General features: G+C 44.9%; 1 protein-coding gene across 1 annotated transcript in view; it reads right to left on the reverse strand.

Annotated features, from left to right (window-relative positions):
* Window positions 1-20,641, reverse strand: part of SHB (SH2 domain containing adaptor protein B) — a 175,082-nt gene that overhangs the window by 90,491 nt on the left and 63,950 nt on the right. The window contains exon 3 of the mRNA XM_033917607.1: window positions 1,401-1,610. Within this exon, the coding sequence (XP_033773498.1) occupies window positions 1,401-1,610 (210 nt within the window). The remainder of the gene's footprint in view (window positions 1-1,400; window positions 1,611-20,641) is intronic.

Genomic DNA, 20,641 nt, shown 5'->3' on the forward strand with positions numbered 1-20,641 from the left:
ACAATTAAGCTACTAATTCAATGTCTGCTAATACAATTGTTTTGAAGTTCATCAATTCTAAATCCTGCTCTAAACATCATGTTTGAATGCCTACACATTCACCAATTTCATTAACTGTAAAGTTTTGTATGCTTTTTATTATAAACACTTTACTTTCTCAGTCGGTGAAAACAGGTCATCATAAGCTGTTGTCTCACAGCTGTTGAAACCAAACACCAAATTAAGTTTCAAGTTTAATAAAATTTTGATTAATCGCTTAATCTTGATTCTAAGCGATGTACATAATAAAAATTACAGTGTTGGGGAAACAAAACAATGCATGACAAAAACGAAGTCTTACGGGACTATTAACAAACTTGACAAAACTAAAAACAAAAGGAAAAGGAAAAGAACTGCAAGTTATTTGACAGAAAGCGAGACATTCAGGGAAAAAACATGGGGGGGTGAAGTTAAAAAGCTTCAATAAAATAATAGAGTCAGATTAAAATTGACTAGATAACTAATTTTCAAAGGCGTCTTTAAAAAGAAAACTCTTCAATTTACTCTTAAATTTCTCCAAATTGTATTCTTCCTCAAGTAAACAGGAAGAGAATTCCAGGCTTGGGGAGCCGTAACAGAAAAAATAAATTGTCGTTTTGTATTAATAATTTTGAGAGAGGGAATCGTTAGCAAATGCTGTTCATTGGTTCTCAATATTCTATTGGAAGTATATGGAATTAATAATTTATAGATGAAAGCGGGAGTTTTATATTTTAATGTGAGCAGACATAATTTATATGTTATCCGGTGAGCTACCGGAAGCCAGTGTGCTTTTTTAAGGAGAGGTGTTACATGATCAAACTTCTTGGCTTTTGATATGAGCTTAATAGAGGTGTTCTGAATAATCTGTAGATGTTTGATTTCATTTTGAGCTATACCCTTGAATAGGGCATTGCAGTAGTCAATTTTGGAAATCACCAGGGAGTGAATAAGGATATTGAGAGATTTAGAACAAAGAAATTGTGAAACTGAGTGAATTTGGCGGAGTCTGAAAAAGGTTGATTTAATAATACTACTAACATGATCATGGAAATAATGTGATCGAAAATAATCCCTAGGATCTTAATGTTACTTATTGGTTGTAAGGGAGAACCCTTAATAGAGATGGGAAAATTAAGTTTTACATCGTCTTTCCACGGAAAGAGCATCACATTTGATTTATTAACGTTGAGCGCTAGTCTATACTTCAATAAGTTTATGTTAATCATGAGGAACGCAGGCCAAATATTCCATTATCAAATAGAAAGGTGGTAGGGTTGTAGGGAACAGAATTATTTTAATAGAAACTGGAGTAGCTCTTGTAAAAGCCTATACAGAGTGATTTTGGGTACAGACACAGTTGAACCTGATAGTTCAGTTACCTGCTAATGCTGGCAAAGCTTTATTCCATTCCCATGGTTGGTCATATTCATCTGCAGGCCTATCATCATCCTGTGGTAATTTGCTCTCTCGTAAGCTCTGACTGACCAAACTTTCTGAGTCAAGGTCCATGCCATTATTTTTTGGCTCATAAGGTGTATCATACAGTTGAATCTCCTGCTGAGGCTTCACAGGTTCTTGCCATTGAAAATCTGTTTGCAAAACAGAAAAACTAAGTTAATATCAGCAATGAAATTAAATTATCCATTGGATAAATGATTTTCACTGAGGAAAACATTTTCATAAGGATGGAAGTAATTATTGATTTGCTTACACCTTTTTACTTTTCCAAACCTGCAATTCTTTTATATAATAAGCAAAGTTTTTCTCTAGGGCACTGTTTTCCAATGAGTTATTTTTGCATATACCATGACAGTAACACTGCAAACTTAAGCCTTGGTATGTAGAGTATGAGCTCAGTTGCTCAAATTTACAGCTAGCACTCACCACAATATTTACAATATGCCAGAGAACTTCCTTCTGGAGTTTATCAGATAAATACATTGGAAATTTATCAAGGTATGCTTGAAAAGTGATCTAATTTTAGAGAAGTGTCCCACCTCACCATCACTGATTTTGATGAAACTTTGTATGCTGAATCTTACGTGACCCAAACAAACTCTGGTAAAGTTTAAGATCCGCCAGTGGAATACTTGAAGAGATATAGCTCTTTGATACCATTCCACAACCATGTACAGTATCTCTACACAATTTTGGCAACTGAGTCAAAATATCTCCTTGGCCATTGAAGCTAAACAAATGAAACTTGGCAATCTTATACAACTTTTTATGATCTATTCAATGGAACTAATGCAAATTTTCATTTTTTGAAGCCGACAAATGTAAAATTACCCAAAACTGGGCTGAAAAAATGGACCGTGTTAAAAAAAGTTAAAGTTTAGCCTTCAGTGGCTCCTGTAATAATGAAGCTATCCCTGTAAAAATTTGTGTTATTTTGTGACATGACATTGTTCTCAAATAAACAATTTCAACTTATAAGCTAATATCATTACTTTATAATTTTAATTTTTAAAAGTTTGTGTTTTTTCAAAAAATGTCAAAAATTGGGTATTTTTAGCCAGCTTTTACAAAAAATGAATATTCTGGAAACATTTTCAAACTAACCCTATTAGAGCATGTTTCAAACCCCCTGAAAACATTGGTTTTGTTTTTCAACACAAGCATTGCCTGAAAATAAGTGTCAAAAGTCATAAAAGTTTCCATAGCAATGGCATACATTATCAACAAAATATGGTCAGCTCTTTAAGTTATAAACTGTTTTGCATTTTTTATGAAGAAAATATTTAATTGCATTGATCCATGGTGGTATTGCCACTACTAGTTCAAGAAATTTGAAACAGCAACCTCATCGCCATAGAGGTCATGCTCAACAGCTGTGCAATTACCAGCTACAGGTGGGTCTCTTAGTACAGGTTCCCAAGTCTGTAGTTTTGGTTTCTTCACTGAGGTTCCAAAGCATTCAGTGGGTGTCTGTCTGGTTCCCAAGCCAATGATTGGGCAGCTTAACCAAGGTTCCCAAGTCTAAGGTGGGTATTAGAGAATGACACGGGGAAAAAATCTGTCCCCGTCACCGCCCCACCATCCTCTGCACCGCCCCGTCACCGCCGTTCCCTTCACCGCCCCGTCACCGTCACCGCCATCCCTTTCACCACCCCGTCACCGCCACTGCCATCCCATTCACCGCCCCGTCACCGTCCCCGCTGCATCCATATAAGCCTTAGTACTGTAATATTTAGCTTATTCCTTTCTTATAAATCAAAGTTCCTGCTGCTGAACTAGAGAAAGAGATGTTCAGCTGGCAGGGCTTTGTATATAAATTTTTATCAACACAACTAATATACTATTTTATCCTAAAGCAAAAAATAAATAAATAAATATAATTTTTTTTTTCTACCTTTGTTGTCTGGTTTCTGCTTTCCACATCTTCTCATTCAATTCCTTCCATCCACTGTGTGTCTTCTCTCTGCATCTTCCATTTGCTGTTACTGTGCCTCTCCCTTCACTCCCCCCCCCAAATTGGTCTAGCACCCATCTTCTTCCCTCCGCTCCCCCATAGTCTGGCATCTGTCTTCTTCCCACTCTGTCTTCCACATTTCCCTTCGGGGTCTGTTCCTCTCCACCCTCCTTCAATGTCTGTCCTATTCCTTTCCACCCTCACCCTTCCCTCCCTCCTTTACCATCTGTTCCTTTCTACTACCCTTCAGCTCCTCTCGTGAGGCCTATCTATCTACCTTCCTCCCTCTTATTTTCATGGCACGTTACAATGTAATTTGTGCAAGCCACTGGAGCCTGCGAGCTCGGTCCCTGTCCCATCCCCACAAACCATCTCGCTTCTGTGCTCCTATTTTCTCCATTTCTAATATCCCCCCTAAGTATCTGTCATTGCCCCCCCTGTGTCCATATACCATCCCCATGGCATGTCCCCTTTATGTCTCTGTCCCTATGCCCCATGCACATAATTTCCCCTCTTTCTGTTACCTTCCTGTGTCCAGATTTCCCCTATCTTCCTCTTCCATACCAGTGTGTCTCTTCTTTTCAACCCCATCTAGCTTTTTTCCCTCTTTCTTCCCCTCCCTCCCCCCCTTGCTTCTAGCATCTGGCTCACCTGCCTGTCCTTCCCTTTCTTTCCTGCTGTGGGTTTTTCTTTCGGTCTTCATCCCCTTGGCCCAGAATCCTTTTCCCTTTCACTCCCTCCTTCCAATTTGAGCCGGGAACACGAGCGATCGCACGGTCCCCGCAGCTACCACCCGCCTGCCCAATCAATCCTACTGTTTAGCCAGCTCTCTCCCTTCTCCTCACCTTAGTTTGTAGGTTTTGTTTTTCGGCGACGCGCACGCGCGGCTGCTCAGTGTTCAATCTTCTGCTCTGCTGCAACTTCCTGTTTCCGGTTGCAGCAGAGCAGAAGATCGAAACTGAGCAGCAGCGGGTGCGCGGCTCTCTGATAGCATGCGGGTCGCCGAAAAAGAAAACCTACAAACTAAGGTGAGAAGGGAGAGAGCTGGCTAAACACTAGGATTGATTGGGCAGGCGGGTGTGGGCTGCGGGGACCGCGCAATCCTTCATGCCTCACTGCGGGGACAAGACCATTCACCGCCCCACGGGCGGTGAATGGCCTTGTCCCAGTCGCCACAGCGACTGCTAGTTTTCGTTCCCCGTTTCGGCGGGTGACCCGCGGCTAAAATGCGGTGGCCGCAGGTAAACCGTCACCGTGTCATTCTCTAGTGGGTATCTTCTATTGGTTCCCAAGCCGAAGTTCTGACTGCTTTTATTCATTCTTGCATTTTATTGAATTTATGCACCACATTTGCCAAAATAGTTTCTGAAAACTGATATTGTCGACAAGATGTTGTAACCGAAGGAGCAGAGTGTACAGAAATACGGTGTTTTGGTACCCAGCAAATGTTCTGTCTTTTAGGCCAGTAAAACAAACTAACAGGGCCATGTGGGTGCATAAACTTTATCAAGATGTCATTTTCTTCAACTGATACTTAGCAATGTTGCCAATCCACCATTTGTTATCATATATGCATGCAACATAACCACCAAACAGCAGTTGTGATTTCTCAAGCATGGCATTATAGTAAGACTGACTTCAGTGTCAGGCAAAATGGTGGAAGCAGTCAAAAAATAAAATTGTGGAACACATAGACAAACATGATTTAATGAGACAGAGTCAGCATGGGTTCAGCCGAGGGAGATCTTGCCTCACCAATTTGCTCGACTTCTTTGAAAGTGTGAATAAGCATGTGGATAAAGAAGAGCCGGTTGATGTAATGCAGACATGTCAAATTCTGGCCCGCGGTGTAATAACATTTGGCCCGCCATACAATTACAAATTTGCAGTTAAGTTGGCCCACCGGCAGACATTTTGTTACACACCATGTGCTACTTGACTTCCTCCGCTGTTAGCTGCCAACCCCTCCTAAGCAGGAGCCAGGCCCCAGTCAGAAATGATGTATATCCCTTTCTCTGGCATTTCGACGATATCCAGAAGTTTCCAGAGAGTAAAGCTAAGAGAAGTTCCTCCTCGCCACACACGCTTCTAGCATTTCATCAAATTCAAATATTCGTGCTAATTACGTCACCCCCGGTTTGTTTGACACGCGCGCTCTCGTATGTCAAATCTCCATCGGCCTCCCTCCACTGCAGCTGTTTGTGTATGAGGGGGTACTATTTTAGATTTGGTCCTTAGTGGAATGCAAGACATAGTACGGGAGTTAACTGTGTTGGGTCTGCTGGGAAACAGTGATCATAATGTAATCGAATTTGAGCTGATACCGTGAATAACATCGCAAAAGATATCTACTGTAGTGGCGTTTAATTTTTGAAAGGGTGACTATGATAAAATGAGAAAAATGGTTAAAAAGAAGCTAAAAGGATCATTTGCAAAGGTTATGACTGTAAACCAGGCATGGATGTTATTTAAAAATATTGTTGTGGAAACCCAGACCAGATGTATTCCACATATCAGCAAAGGTGGAAACGAGAGCCGGCATGGTTAAAAGGTGATGTTAAAGAAGCTATTAGAGCCAAAAAAACATCCTTTAAAGAATGGAAAAAGGATCCGAATGAAGAAAATAAGAAAAAACACAAGCACTGGCAAGTTAGATGCAAAGACTGCTAAGAAAGAATATGAAGAGAAACTTGCAAAAGAGGCAAAAACTCGTAGCAATTTTTATCCCAAGACAAGCAGGCAGCATATTCTCTACATGTGGGTGACTTCACCGACGGAGCCCCCTAGCGGATGTTTTCGCAAGCAAATTTGCTTGAAGACTTTCAAGCTTGCGATTGGCCCGCGCATGTGCACGTGCCCCTCCTGCCCAACCTAGGGCATGCGTCTCCTCAGGCCTCAGTTCTCTGTTTTCCAGAGAGCCAGAACTGCTCCCTTGCTTCGCGCGATATCGTTGTCCCTCTTGCACCGCGGCTTGTTTGGTTAGTTTCAGTCAAGTCACTGTGCCAGCGTCTTTGTTTTTCGTTTTTTCAGTTCGTATATTTTTGACCTCCTGGCCTCGTGGAGCTAGGGCCGTATTTCCTTTTTATGGCCCGGCCTCGTTCCGGGTTTAAAAACTGTACTAAGTGCAACCGGGTTATCTCCATCACCGACCCTCATAGTTGGTGTGTGGAGTGCCTGGATGCAGAGCACCGTACTGAGTCGTGTCTCCGTTGTGCAACTTTGCAACCGCGGGCTCTTCATAGGAGGGTGGCCAAGATTCTCCAACTCTTTGGCCCCATGGATCCTGTAGGACAGGCCTCGAGCTCGGCCTCAGTGCCCTCATTGGGTGCCTCGGCCTCGAAGTCCTCGTCGGCCTCGAAGGCTCTGGCCTCAGCTCCTCCTGCTACTCCGGCCTCGGGAAAGTCTCCTCTTTCCTCCTCAGGTGTGCCGGCAAAGAAGCCTACCTCGGAGTCTCATGTCAGTGCTGCCTTGTCGGCATCTTCGAGACATCACTCTAAGCGTGCCTCCTCATGTAGGGAATACTCTTCCTCGAAGTCACCCCCGAAGGAGCGCACTGCTGCACCTACGACCCAACCACCTTTGGTCTCGGTGCCTATGTTTGAGGACATGCTTAAGACTAAACTTACCATGCAGCTTTCCTCAGTGGTAAGCCAACTGGTCCCGACTTCGACGCCTCTGACCTCGGTCTCGACCTTGTCTTGGTCTGATCAGCCTGAGAATCCCCTCGTATCTCAAGGCCATACCCACAAGACTTGCCGGGTTCCCTCAAGTGACTCTTCCTCCCCCGAGTCACCTGCGACTTTTCGGGGGTCTAAGCCTGGGGGCCATTTTCCCCCTACTGCTATGTCACAGCTTGTCCCTCCTAAAAAGCCACGGTCTTCTCCGCCCCTTCGAGGCAGGTCTCCAACCGCGAAACCTTCCAGGCACACGCTTGTCCTTGAGTTGGACTCTAGTGTATATTCCTCATCGAGGTGGCTGTCAGCCTCTAAGGGGTCTTCTTCGAAACCGGTGGAGGAATTTTCCTTGGCCCCGTATTCTCTGAGGCTTCACCAGCTGCTTCCTCGGACCCCGGGGTCTTCCCCGGTCCATCTTGCTCGGGGTCGTTCCTCGATGACCCCCAGAAACTTTAGTCAAGCCTCTTCGGTCTCCCATTCACGGGACTCCGAGGCTCCGGCTTACTATTCGAGGGAAATTTCTCTCTCTTTCTCGGCTGCCCCCAGATCTTGCTCGTGGTCTCCTCAGGAGGGTGAGTCTTCTCGAAACTCCTCCTTTACTCGTTTCATCTCTGACATGGGTAGGGCCTTGAACCTGGACCTCCAGTCTGAGTCCTGTTATACCCAGGAATTCCTGGCGGAAATGGGTGTTGATATCAGCCCCGTGAGGCGATGCACTTGCTTTTGCACCAGGTTCTCCGGCAAACATTTCTCCGGAACCTGGAGAACCCCTATGCGGTCACGGCCATTCCCTCCAAATTGGAGTTCCGCTACTGGACGATCCCGGTTAAGGGGTTTGAGAGTTCTCAGCTTTCTCACCAGTCCTTGGTGGTTGAGTCTTCCTTAAAGAAATCCAACCCCTCGAAGGTTTACGCTGCTGTCCCTCCGGGCAGGAAGGGCCGTACGATGGACAAATTTGGTCGCCGTCTTTATCAAAATTCGATGATGGCGAACCATGTCCTCAACTATAGCTTTATCTTCACTTTCTACCTCTGGTTCTGTGTGGACGCTGGACCGGATTCTCAGCATCAGGAGTTTCGTCTCCTCGAGGAGACCCTCTCCCAGCTAAACCTCTATATATTTCAGGAAGCCTATGATGCCTTTGAGTTGTCCTCGAGGGTCACGACATTTGCGATTGCCATGCGTCACCTCGTTTGACTCAGGATTGTGGACATGGATCCGAACCTCCAGGATCGTCTAGCCAATCTCCCTTGCGTGGGAAACGAGCTGTTTGATGATTCCATTGAGGCAGCCACTAAGCACCTCTCGGAACACGAACGATCCTTCGCGTCTCTGGTGAGACTTAAGCCAAAGACCCCTCCGGCTCGGCACTATAAAATTCCTCTTCAGAGGTATCCACAGAAATCTACTCCTGTTTTCTCTCGGCCTCCTCCGAAGCGGCCGCAACAGCAGCAGCAGCAGCACTTGGCTAAGGCCCAGCTGCTGGCTCTGGCAAAGCCTGGACCGTCTTTTTGACAATTCCAGTGTGAGCCTTCGAGCTCCCTTCCTCCTGGAGCCTTCCCCCCTCCCTATCGGGTGTCATCTCCATCATTTCTATACCCAGTGGGAAAGTCTTACCACCGACAGCTGGGAATGGTACTCCCTGCACTTCAGTCACGTACCCCGGACCTTCCTCCAAGAGAGTTTCCTTCTGCCCGGTCTCAGCTGCCTCTCCTTCTGCAGGAAGCTCAGGCCCTTCTTCACCTTCAGGCGGTCGAGGAGGTTCCTCCGGACCAGTGGAATACCGGATTTTATTCCCGGTACTTTCTGGTACCCAAGAAGACGGGGGATCTGCGCCCGATCCTGGACCTCCTTGCTCTGAACAAATTTCTAGTCAAGGAACGGTTCAGAATTCTCACTCTTCCTACCTTCTATCCCCTCTTGGACGAGGGGGGACTGGCTGTGCTCACTGGACCTCAAGGAGGCATACACGCACATTCCGATACACTCGGCCTCTCGCCGGTATCTGAGATTCAGGGTGGGGGATCTCCACCTCCAATATCGTGTCCTTCCCTTTGGACTGGCGGTCTCCTCGAGGGTTTTCATGAAGTGTCTAGTTGTGGTAGCTGCGGCCCTCTGTCTCCGCGGCCTGCAGGTGTTTCCCTACCTCGACAATTGGTTGATCAAAGTGTCCTCACACCACGAAGTTCTGCAAGACCATCTTGCTCCTGCAGAGTCTCAGCTTCGAGGTGAACTTCCCCAAGTCCCACCTCTGTCCGTCCCAGTCTCTGGAATTCATCGGAGTGGTCCTGGACACGGTCCGTCTCCGCTCCTTCCTACCTCAACCTCGTCTAGAGGCCCTTGTTTGGTTGTGCCAGAGGGTGGCCCCATCTGTCCTCGGCCCTGGCTCGGCTCATGATGGTTCTCCTTGGTCACATGGCCTCTACGGTTCATGTGACTCCTTTTGCCAGACTTCACCTATGTATTCCGCAGTGGACTCTTGCGTCCCAATGGAACCAGGATCAAGACCCTGTCTCTCGACTCATTGTCGTGACTCGTTTTTGTTGAAGAAGTCTCTCCGTTGATAGATGCTCTATTCCAATCTTTCCAGAGGTTTTCTGTTTCATGCCCCCCCTTCCGCAGAAGGTCCTCACGACGGACTCGTCGGCCTATGCTTGGGGGGCTCATCTGGACAGTCTTCGCACTCAGGGTCTTTGGTCCAGTGCCAACCACCTTTGTCACATCAATCTGCTGGAGCTTCGAGCGATTTTCCTCACCCTGAAGGATTTTTGTCACCTGCTTCGTGACCAAGTGGTGCTGATCCGCACGGACAACCAGGTCGCCATGTTCTATGTCAACAAGCAAGGGGGCACGGGGTCCCTGCCCCTGTGCCAGGAGGCGATGCGGCTCTGGGATTGGGTCATTCGCCACAACATATTCCTTCGAGCGGTCTACATTCAGGGCCAGCACAATTGACTGGCAGACCGGTTGAGTCATCTTCTGCAGCCTCACAAGTGGTCCATCCATTCCTTGACCCTGCGTTAGGTGTTTGCTCATTGGGGGGACCCCGGATGTCGATCTGTTCGAGTCTCCCCTCAATCACAAGTTACCCTGCTTCTGCTCCAGTGTTTACTCCCATCTCCGGCTCGAGGCGGATGCTTTTCTGCAGGACTAGACGAACCTGTTTCTGTATGCATTCCCTCCATTCCCTCTGATTCTGAAGACTCTCATCAGGCTCAAATCCACGAGTGCCACCATGATTCTGATAGCTCCTCGGTGGCCCCGACAGCCGTGGTTCTCCCTTCTGTTGTAACTCAGTTCCAGGGAGCATCTTCTTCTGCCTGTTTTTCCTTTTCTGCTTATGCAGAGTCGAGGTTCTCTACTTCATCCCAACCTTCAGTCTCTGCACTTGACGGCTTGGTTCCTCGAGACTTGATGCCCTCATTCCAGTTCTCACAGCCTGTGCTGGACATCCTGGAAGCTTCTTGGAAGGAGTCCACTTGCCAATGTTACCATCAGAAGTGGACCTGCTTTTCTTCCTGGTGCGCTTCTCGACAACAGGAGCTGCTGATTTTTTACACTTGTCTGGTGCTGGACTCAAGTCCTCTTCGGTTCGAATCCATCTTAGTGCCATTGCTGTTTTTCATCAGCCAATTGACGGGAAGCCTATCTCTGTTCATCTTGTGGTTTCCCACTTCATGAAAGGCCTTTTCCACTTTCACCCGCCCCCTTAAACCTCCTCTGGTGGTTTGGGATCTTAACATGGTCCTTACTCGTTTGAAACCCCCGTTCGAGCCGCTAGCGCGGGCTCACTTGAAGTTTCTTACTTGGAAGGTTGTGTTTCTTATTGTCGTCGGGTCAGTGGGCTTCAAGCCTTGGTTGCGAATCCAACTTTCACTGTCTTCTATCATAAGTTGGTTCTCCTTACCCATCCTAAGTTCTTGCCTAAGGTTGTTTCTAATTTTCACATCAACCAATCCAATGTTCTTCCTGTGTTTTTTCCGAAGCCCCATTCTCACCCTGAAGAAGTGGCTCTGCATTCTCTTGACTATAAGCGTGCGCTGGCCTTCTACTTGAAGCGAACTGCGCCTCATCGTTCTGCTCCCCAGCTGTTCCTCTCTTTCGATCCTAATCATTTGGGTAGCTCTGTTTCTAAGCAGACCATTTCTAACTAGTTGGCCGCTTGTATCTCTTTCTGTTACGCTCAGGCTGGTCTCTCCCTGCCAGGTCGAGTCATGGACCACAAGGTCAGAGCGATGGCGGCGTCTGTTGCTTTCCTCCACTCTACTCCACTTGAGGAAATCTGTAAAGCTGTCACTTGGTCCTCGATTCATACGTTTACCTCGCACTACTGTCTGGATACTTTCTCCAGGCGTGACGGCCATTTTGGCCAGTCTGTTTTGCAAAATCTATTCTCCTAAATTGCCAACTCTCCCTCCATCCCATTCTGATTAGCTTGGAGGTCTCCCACATGTAGAGAATATGCTGCCTGCTTGTCCTGGGATAAAGCACAGTTACTTACCGTAACTGGTGTTATCCAGGGACAGCAGGCAGATATTCTCGCAACCCACCCACCTCCCCGTGGTTGGCTTCTTTGTTAGCTATCTGAACTGAGACGCGTGCCCTAGGTCGGGCAGGAGGGGCACTCGTGCATGCGCGGACCAATCGCAAGCTTGAAGGTCTTCAAGCAAGTCTGCATGCGAAAATGTCCGCTAGGGGGCTCCGTTGGTGACGTCACCCACATGTAGAGAATATCTGCCTACTGTCCCTGGATAACACCTGTTACGGTAAGTAACTGTGCTTTTTAGGTACATCAGAAGCAGAAAACCTATGAGGGAATCTGTGGGACCGTTGGATGACCAAGGAGCGAAAGGGGTGCTCAGGGAGGATAAGGTCATACCGGAAAGACTGAATGAATTCTTTGCTTCGGTCTTTAAGGAAGAAGATAGAAGAGATCTACCTGAACCAGAAATGGGTTTTCAAGGGTGATGATGCAGAGGAACTGAAAGAAATCTCAATGAATCTGGAAGATGTAATGAGCCAAATCGACAAGTTAAAAGGTGATAAATCGCCAGGACCGGATGGTATACATCCCAGGGTACTAAAAGAACTCAAACATGAAATTGCTGACCTGCTGTTACGTCGATTTTGAAAAAGGGCTTCAGGGGAGATCCAGGAAATTACAGACCGGTAAAAGCCTCACTTCAGTGCCGGGCAAAAAGGTAGAAATTATAAAAAATAAAATTATTGAACATGTAGACAAACATGATTTAATGAGACAGAGTCAGCATGGATTCAGCCGAGAGATATCTTGCCTCACAAATTTGCTTGACTTCTTTGAAGGTGTGAATAAATATGTGGATAAAAGTGAGCCTGTTGATATAGTGTATCTAGATTTTCAGAAAACTTTTGATAAAGTTCCTCACGAGAGGCTCCTGAGAAAATTAAAGTGTCATGGGATAGGTGGCATCTAGAAAAGGAATTAAAGGAGTCAAGAACTTCTGCCTTTCTCTTCGAAAATTAATCTTCTTGTCATCTTTGCTGTTCTCTTCTCTCCGAAACCGGAAGTTATGTCCTCGGGGGGGGGGGGAGAGGGGGGGCCGGAGAGAAGGGAAACCGGCATGCATACGTTAGAGCCCCGGAGCATGAGTTCGCTATCGGCTAAGACGGGAAACTTACAATTTGCTGCTCTTGCTGCCGGGTCCTGCCTACTTTCTGTTTCCGCGAAGGCAGAACCCGGTAGCACTTCTCTACAACATTGCTCCTTAGTTTTATCAAGTGGTGCAGTGAGGGGCCATCGGCTGTGGTTACCACAGCCAGCACTTTATTGCCGCAGGCAGTAGCTGCAGGACGATGGTGGCCTTATGTAATCAATGAGGCGAGCCCGGCAGTGGCACTGCAATGCCTGCGGGAGGCGTGTGAGAGTGTGGCAGCTGCCCTGGAGCTGCTGCACTTCAGCGAAATGGACTTCGGCAAGACCAGCGTGCTCGATCGCTTCTACAATGCAGGTGCATGGGAAGTGGCCAGAGTGAGAAGGTGTCAGGCGCTGTGGGGTTGTTGGAGTGTATATGGGGTTTTTATTACTTATAACCAGCCGAGTTTCAAAATAAACGTGTGAGCAGAGTGGCTGTACTGCTATAAATAATTTGTTAAAAAAGTGCACTAACGAATTGCCATCTTTATGGAAATTCTTGCAAGCCCCCTCGTTAGTACAAGACATCTTTGAGTTTTCCTCTGCTGTTTTCTTGGTAATTATTTCAGCTGGGGGGTTTGTTTTTTTTAGCTCAGAAGAGTCAAACTAACCAGTCTTTTACCTCTCCTTTACTGTCACTACAGAATTTGCTTTTTCTTCATTGTCATTTTCAGAGCCCCCACTACCTTTCCTGCTCCTCCTTTTCACAGCTGGGCCTTCCTCCCACAAAAGGACAAACGGTGAGTGAGAGAAGTGTCACCACCACATTGTCCTGTCCAGAAGGCTGAGCCAATTTTCCATGTCTGCTTTCAAAGGCTGTTCAGAAAAATCTAAAGTTGGAAAAACTGAATTGAAGTTTTCCCTATGAATTTGATTGTACTTGATCAGAAATTCAACAAAAGATATAGGAATATTTTCAAATTAATGTTTCGAATGAAATTTCAGAGGAAACATTATGGGATGCTTTTAAAGCAACCATAAGAGGGCAAATTATTTCATTTGCAGTACATGTTAGGAAAAAAATTAAAATGGAAGTTGATAATTTGGAAAAAGACATTAAGGAATTAGAGGCAAAATTAGCGGTAAAATGGGAATATGCTACTTTACAAACACTATTAAAAGTTAAATATAAATATAATGAGATTTCTTCGTAGTTAGCAAGGAAAGATTTGTTTTCTCAATAAGCTCTGTATTATGGAAACTCAAATAAAGCGGGAAGACTACTGGCTAATTATCTTAAAGCAAAAAAAAGGAAAGTAAAAATTGTGGCAATCAAAGATGAAAAAGGTGACACTCACTCACATATTGGAAATATTTTAAAACAATTTTTGAATTTTTACAAGACTTTGTATTCTTCTGAGCTTTATTCAAATAAAGAAAGTGATGGTTAGAATTTGTAAAATTAATTAAGGGTCCTAGGATTCCCGAGCATGTGAAATGTAAACTTGAAGTACCTATATCAGTGATGGCTAACCTTTTTGAGCCCGAGTGCCCAAACTGCCGCACAAAACCAAAGAATTTCCTCAAAGTGCCAGCATGTCAATTAAACCTTAATAATAAGATTTTAGTATCTAAAAACTCTTTATAAAGTTGCCTGAACTATGTAACATCATTTTTAAAGGTTGGAATCTTTGTATTGTCAGAGAATCAATTTGATTCACAATCCTTTGGTTTTCATTTCAATTTATTGGCAATTTATAATGTTTTAATGATTTCATTCAATTTAATGAATTTAGGAAGAATTTGATTCAGTTACACAATATATTTTAAATGTATTATTCACATAACATGTCAAATGTATCCTGAGTAAAAAAAAAGATAAACTTCTTAAAACTGTTAACTGTGTCAAGACTCGGTGTGTATTCCCAGAGACTATACATGTTTTTTTGTAAAATTTACAATCAAATTAAAAAATAGTTAAATCATTACATTTCTAATAATATGATGTAAAGAAAACAAAAGAGCTTTCAATTAAACCAACCGTTTTTATTGGAAATTCCAGATTGGAATACAACAGGGCCATGTAAAGTCCCTTTTTTAAATAACATCTTTAAATAATATTTAAATAACTTAGAAAGTGTCTTAACTGCAAACTGAAAACACTGCTTCATGTAAACATATGCATTGGGCATGCTCTGAAAAAAATTAATGTGATTTTTGTTGTTGCATGCATGCTGATAACTTGTCAACCTTGGCTCATAGTGCGTTAATTTCAGAGCAACACATGCAGCACTCATGTCATCCGTTAATCTGTTTCTAGCATCAGATTTTATATGATTCAAAGCCAAAAACAGCTGCTCACAAGCATAGGATGACCCAAACAAAGTAAGAAGAGCAATCCCAAGTGCTTTCATGGACTTAAAATTGTCTGGCAGAGAATTCCACGCTTTTAGGATTTCATTTTCAGAACTGCTAGCAATGATTTCATTTGTCACCCTTTCACACTCAATACGTTCAAGAGCCGCACGCAGGTCATTGAATTTACTTTTCCAGCTAGAGCTTTCTTGAAATTCCAGTAGCTCCATTTCCAAATTTTGAATATCCAACCACTGTAAGCAGGAAAGATCAAGATCTTCAAATGTGGACTTTTCTGGGGAAGTTATAAATGAAAGGGTTGTCTCCATCTTACGGAACTGAGAAAATCTTTTACTAAAATTCTCCTTTGCTTCGGCTACAATGGTGGAATATGCTTTGTGGATTTCCTGGTGTTTTTTATGACTGTCCACAAATGTTGTAGAATTATCCAAATGTATTTTTAGGTTGGGAAAATATTTTAGCTGTCCACTCTCAAGGTCTTTTTCAAAAACATGCAATTTTCTCTCAAAAGCTTTGATGTCACTAAACATGCTTTCTGCTGTTTTTCCCATGCCTTGTAATTTTTTGTTTAGTACATTAAAGTGGTTAGTAAAATCTGTAAAGAACATGAGGTTGGTAAGCCAGGCCATGTTGGTGAGTTGAGGATAGTCTTACCCCTTTTCGTTCATAAATAGCCTAACTTCTTCCAAGAAGGCCACAAATCTCTCTAACACTCGTCCTCTGCTCAGCCACCGGACATTATTGTACATCAGTAAAGTGTTATATTGTGCTTGAACCTCATCAAGAAGGGCTTGAAATTGTCGAAAATTAAGAGCACGCGCCATGATGAAGTTCACCATTTTTGTTACATCTTTGAGGACATCGTCAAGTTTTTTGCTGCTTTCTTTGGCGCAGAGAGCCTCTTGATGTATTATGCAGTGAAATTGAATCAGTGGATGTTTTGCTTCCTTAGCAAAGAAATGAATGAATCCTGATGTTGTCCCCACCATGCTAGGTGCTCCATCTACTGAAACTACTTTTTCTGGACTTATGTCTAGTGATGAAAAAGCCTCCATCACAGCATTGTGGATATCTATCCCTTGTGTTCTTTCAGGCAAAGACAGCAGTTTTACCAGCTCTTCTCTCATGATGTCACCAGTAGCATAACGCAAAATGAGCGCTAGTCTTGCATGGTTAGTAATATCTGTACTTTCATCCAAGCACATGGAGTAGAAGGGTGCTTTTTGTAAGTCGCAAGTAAGCTGTTGACTAACATCAGCAGCCATTCGCAGAACCCTATCTTTTGCAGTATTTCTGCTTAGCGGCATCTCAGAGATGCGCTGCACAATTTTATCCTTGTTTTGGAAATCATGGAAGAGTGAATTACTCCCAGCCAAAATTGCCTTTTTGATAAAATCTCCATCAGAGAGGGGCTTACCATGTTTTGCCATGCACAGTGAAATTTGAAAGCTGGCTACTGTAAGATGATTAGTTTTTGAAAGATAGTTGCTAAAACTAAGAGACTGGGAGTGATATTTCTTTAATTTTCCTACAAGGAACTCTTTTCTTTGAGCTAAACCAAGTTCAGCAACACTGTTATGGTTGGTCTCAAAGTGACGTTTGACACTTGATGTGCGAGACACAACACTTTCATTACACATAATACACAATGCTTTCCCACTGCGTTCAATCACTCCATATGTACTCTGTCCAGGCCTCTTGGAATGGTCTTCCACTATCTGTTTTTGCTTTTTTTGCTGTACTCATTTTCTTTGTTCAAGACTTCAAGTCTACAAAAAGATAAAATTTGTATAATAAAAAAAATCTAATGAAGTGCTGTATACAAATCCGTCCCCATAAAAAAATATGTGATTGGGGAATTTTACTAATTGTAGACATCCGTTTTGGTCAAAAAATATACTGTCCGGGTGAAAACCGGACTTGTGCAACCTGAGTGTATGGGAAAAGGACTTTTATTTTTCATTATTGGAGTCTTTGTTATTTTAGTATGATGTTTACAAAAGCACTGTGAAGGGCCACATATACACTTTACTGTTTTTTGCTATATTGAGTTTTCCATAAGGTACAGCGCAGAGGATTAGTGTGTTGGTTGTTCACAGAGAGCCCAGCCCTCCTCTCAGCTTACTGAACTTCTCTATGCAATCATCATAAGCAGCTTTTTTATTTCCTCGAATTTAGCATGTCCCCCATGGAAGATACAGAGGTTTTTACAGAGGAGCACATTATTAGACACATTAACTTCCCCCCATATCCTCACCTCTCTAGCATGGGAGCACTAGGAACTGTTCCTGATTACAGATGTCACATGTGGAGTCACATTACAGCCTCACTGAGTTCCTGTGACAGACTCAGTGTGAAGCTTCTCTTCCTCCCCCCACTTCCCCCTCACACACTGCCTGGCTCATAGGATACTAAGGGGAAGACAGGCAGGCTAAACATCCACTCACAGACTGCAGCCAGCACAGGAGGATGGGCCGCGGCCCACCGGGACAATGCCCGGTCCTCCCAATGGCCAGTCCGGCCCTGTTGCCAGGTGAGCTGCAAAGCAGACACCGGCACACTCGCCTCCCGCCACGCCGCATATCTTAATTGCGGACTAGAGAGTTGCACGGGGACAGAAATCCCACCCGTCCCCGCCAAAGTCTCACCCGTCCCCGTGAGGAATCCCACCCGTCCCCGCGAGGAATGTCCTCCGTCCCCGCCCGTCCCTATAAACTTCAGAAATAGTTATTTCATTTAATTATGCTACTGAATTAAAGGCTCTGGTAGAAAGCACAGTTACTTACCGTAACAGGTGTTATCCAGGGACAGCAGGCAGATATTCTTGACTGATGGGTGACGGCACCGACGGAGCCCCGGTACGGACAATTTTAGAGTGATTGCACCCTAAGAACTTGGAAAGTTCTGGTAGGCCGCACCGCGCACGCGCGAGTGCCTTCCCGCCCGATAGAGGCACGCAGTCCCCAGTTATGATAAGCCAGCTAAGAAGCCAACCCGGGGAGGTGGGAGGGACGCAAGAATATCTGCCTGCTGTCCCTGGATAACACCTGTTACGGTAAGTAACTGTGCTTTATCCCAGGACAAGCAGGCAGCATATTCTTGACTGATGGGTGACCTCCAAGCTAACAAAAAGAGGGATGGAGGGAAGGTTGGCCATTAGGAAAACAAATTTTGCAAAACAGATTGGCCGAAGTGTCCATCCCGTCTGGAAAAAACATCCAGACAATAATGAGATGTAAAAGTATGAACTGAGGACCAAGTAGCAGCCTTGCAGATTTCCTCAATAGGGGTAGAACGGAGGAAAGCTACAGATGCTGCCATAGCTCGGACTCTATGGGCCGTGACAGAACCTTCCAGTGTCAGTCCGGTCTGAGCATAACAGAATGAAATGCACGCTGCCAGCCAATTAGACAACGTACGTTTAGAAACAGGACGTCCCAATTTATTTGAGTCAAAGGACAGAAAGAGTTGGGGAGCTGATCTGTGGGGCTTAGTACGCTCTAAATAGTAAGCTAGAGCCCTCTTACAGTCCAAAGTATGTAGAGCCTGTTCTCCAGAATGCGAGTGAGGTTTCGGAAAGAAGACAGGCAGAACAATGGATTGGTTGAGATGAAATTCAGAGACAACCTTAGGGAGAAACTTTGGATGTGTACGGAGAACCACCTTGTCATGATGGAAGATTGTAAAAGGTGGATCCGCAACTAGTGCATGTAGCTCACTGACCCTCCTGGCAGAGGTAAGAGCAATAAGGAAAAGAACCTTCCAAGTGAGGAACTTGAAAGAGGCTGTAGCCAAGGGTTCAAATGGAGGCTTCATTAAAGCGGAAAGAACTACATTGAGATCCCAGATAACAGGAGGGGCTTTAAGAGGTGGTTTCACATTAAAAAGACCCCACATGAACCTGGACACCAAGGGATGAGCTGAGAGGATTTTTCCATGGACTGGCTCATGAAAAGCCGCAATAGCACCGAGGTGGACTCTGATTGAAGTGGATTTGAGACCAGAGTCTGACAACGAAAGAAGATAGTCCAACAAGGTCTCCACTGCAAGGGAAGTGGGATCATGATGATGAAGAAGACACCAGGAAGAAAAACGTGTCCACTTCTGATGGTAACATTGCAGAGTGGCCGGCTTCCTGGAGGCATTCAGAATTGAACGAACAGGCTGAGACAAAAGTGAATCACTCGAAGTCAGCCCGAGAGATACCAAGCTGTCAGGTGCAGAGACTGGAGGTTGGGATGTAGAAGGGTTTCCTGATGCTGTGTAAGCAGAGAAGGAAATAGTGGAAGAAGAAAAGGTTCCTTGGAATTGAGTTGAAGTAGAAGGGAGAACCAATGTTGCCTGGGCCACCTCGGAGCAATCAGAATCATGGTGGCTCGTTCCCTCTTGAGCTTGAACAAGGTCCTCAACATGAGAGGGAGAGGAGGGAAAGCATACAGGAACAGATTTGACCAATCTAGGAGAAACGCATCCGCTGCCAGACGGTGAGGCGAGTAAAGTCTGGAGCAGAAAAGGGGCAGCTGGTGATTGTGAGGGGCTGCAAAGAGGTCTATCTGAGGAGTGCCCCATTGAGCGAAGATGGACTGTAGAGTTACAGGATCGAGTGTCCACTCGTGAGGTTGGAGAATTCTGCTGAGTTTGTCTGCTAAGGAATTCTTTTCTCCCTGAATGTAAATCGCTTTCAGGAATAGATGATGATTTATGGCCCAAGTCCAGATTTTCTGGGCTTCCTGGCACAAGAGGCGAGAGCCCGTTCCACCTTGCTTGTTGATGTAGTACATCGCCACCTGATTGTCTGTGCACAGGAGAAGAACTTGAGGGAAGAGAAGATGTTGGAAAGCCTTGAGGGCATAAAACATCGCTCTGAGTTCCAGGAAATTGATGTGATGCTTCTTTTCCTGGGCTGTCCAAAGGCCTTGAGTTTGGAACTCGTTCAAATGAGCTCCCCAAGCACACGGGGAGGCATCGGTTGTGATGACTAGTTGATAAGGAGGTAGATGGAACAGAAGACCTCTGGATAGATTTGAGGATACCAACCACCATTGTAGAGACTGACGAAGAGATGATGTCACAGATATGTGACGTGAGCAAGGACAAGGGTCCATTGAGGTGTGCGCAGGTGAAGACGTGCCAGAGGGGTGACATGCACTGTTGAAGCCATGTGTCCCAATAGTATCATCATTTGTTTGGCAGAGATGGAACTTTGAGGAAGAACCTGTTGACACAAAACTTGAAGAGTGTGGAGCCGGTTGGACGGCAGGAATGCTCTCATGAGGATCGTGTCCAGCACCGCTCCAATGAATTGAAGTCTCTGAGAGGGGATGAGATGAGATTTGGGAAAATTGACTTCGAACCCCAGAATCTGTAAGAACAAGATGGTTTGATTGGTGGCCAGTAGCACTGTTTGAGGAGAATTGGCCTTTATCAACCAATCGTCCAGGTAAGGAAAAACTTGCAGATGATGTGAACGAAGGAAAGCAGCCACCACAATCAGACATTTGGTGAACACTCTTGGAGATGAAGCAAGTCCGAAGGGGAGAACTTTGT

Source organism: Geotrypetes seraphini, chromosome 1, assembly GCF_902459505.1.
Source record: "Geotrypetes seraphini chromosome 1, aGeoSer1.1, whole genome shotgun sequence".
Classification (NCBI taxonomy): Eukaryota; Metazoa; Chordata; class Amphibia; order Gymnophiona; family Dermophiidae; genus Geotrypetes; species Geotrypetes seraphini.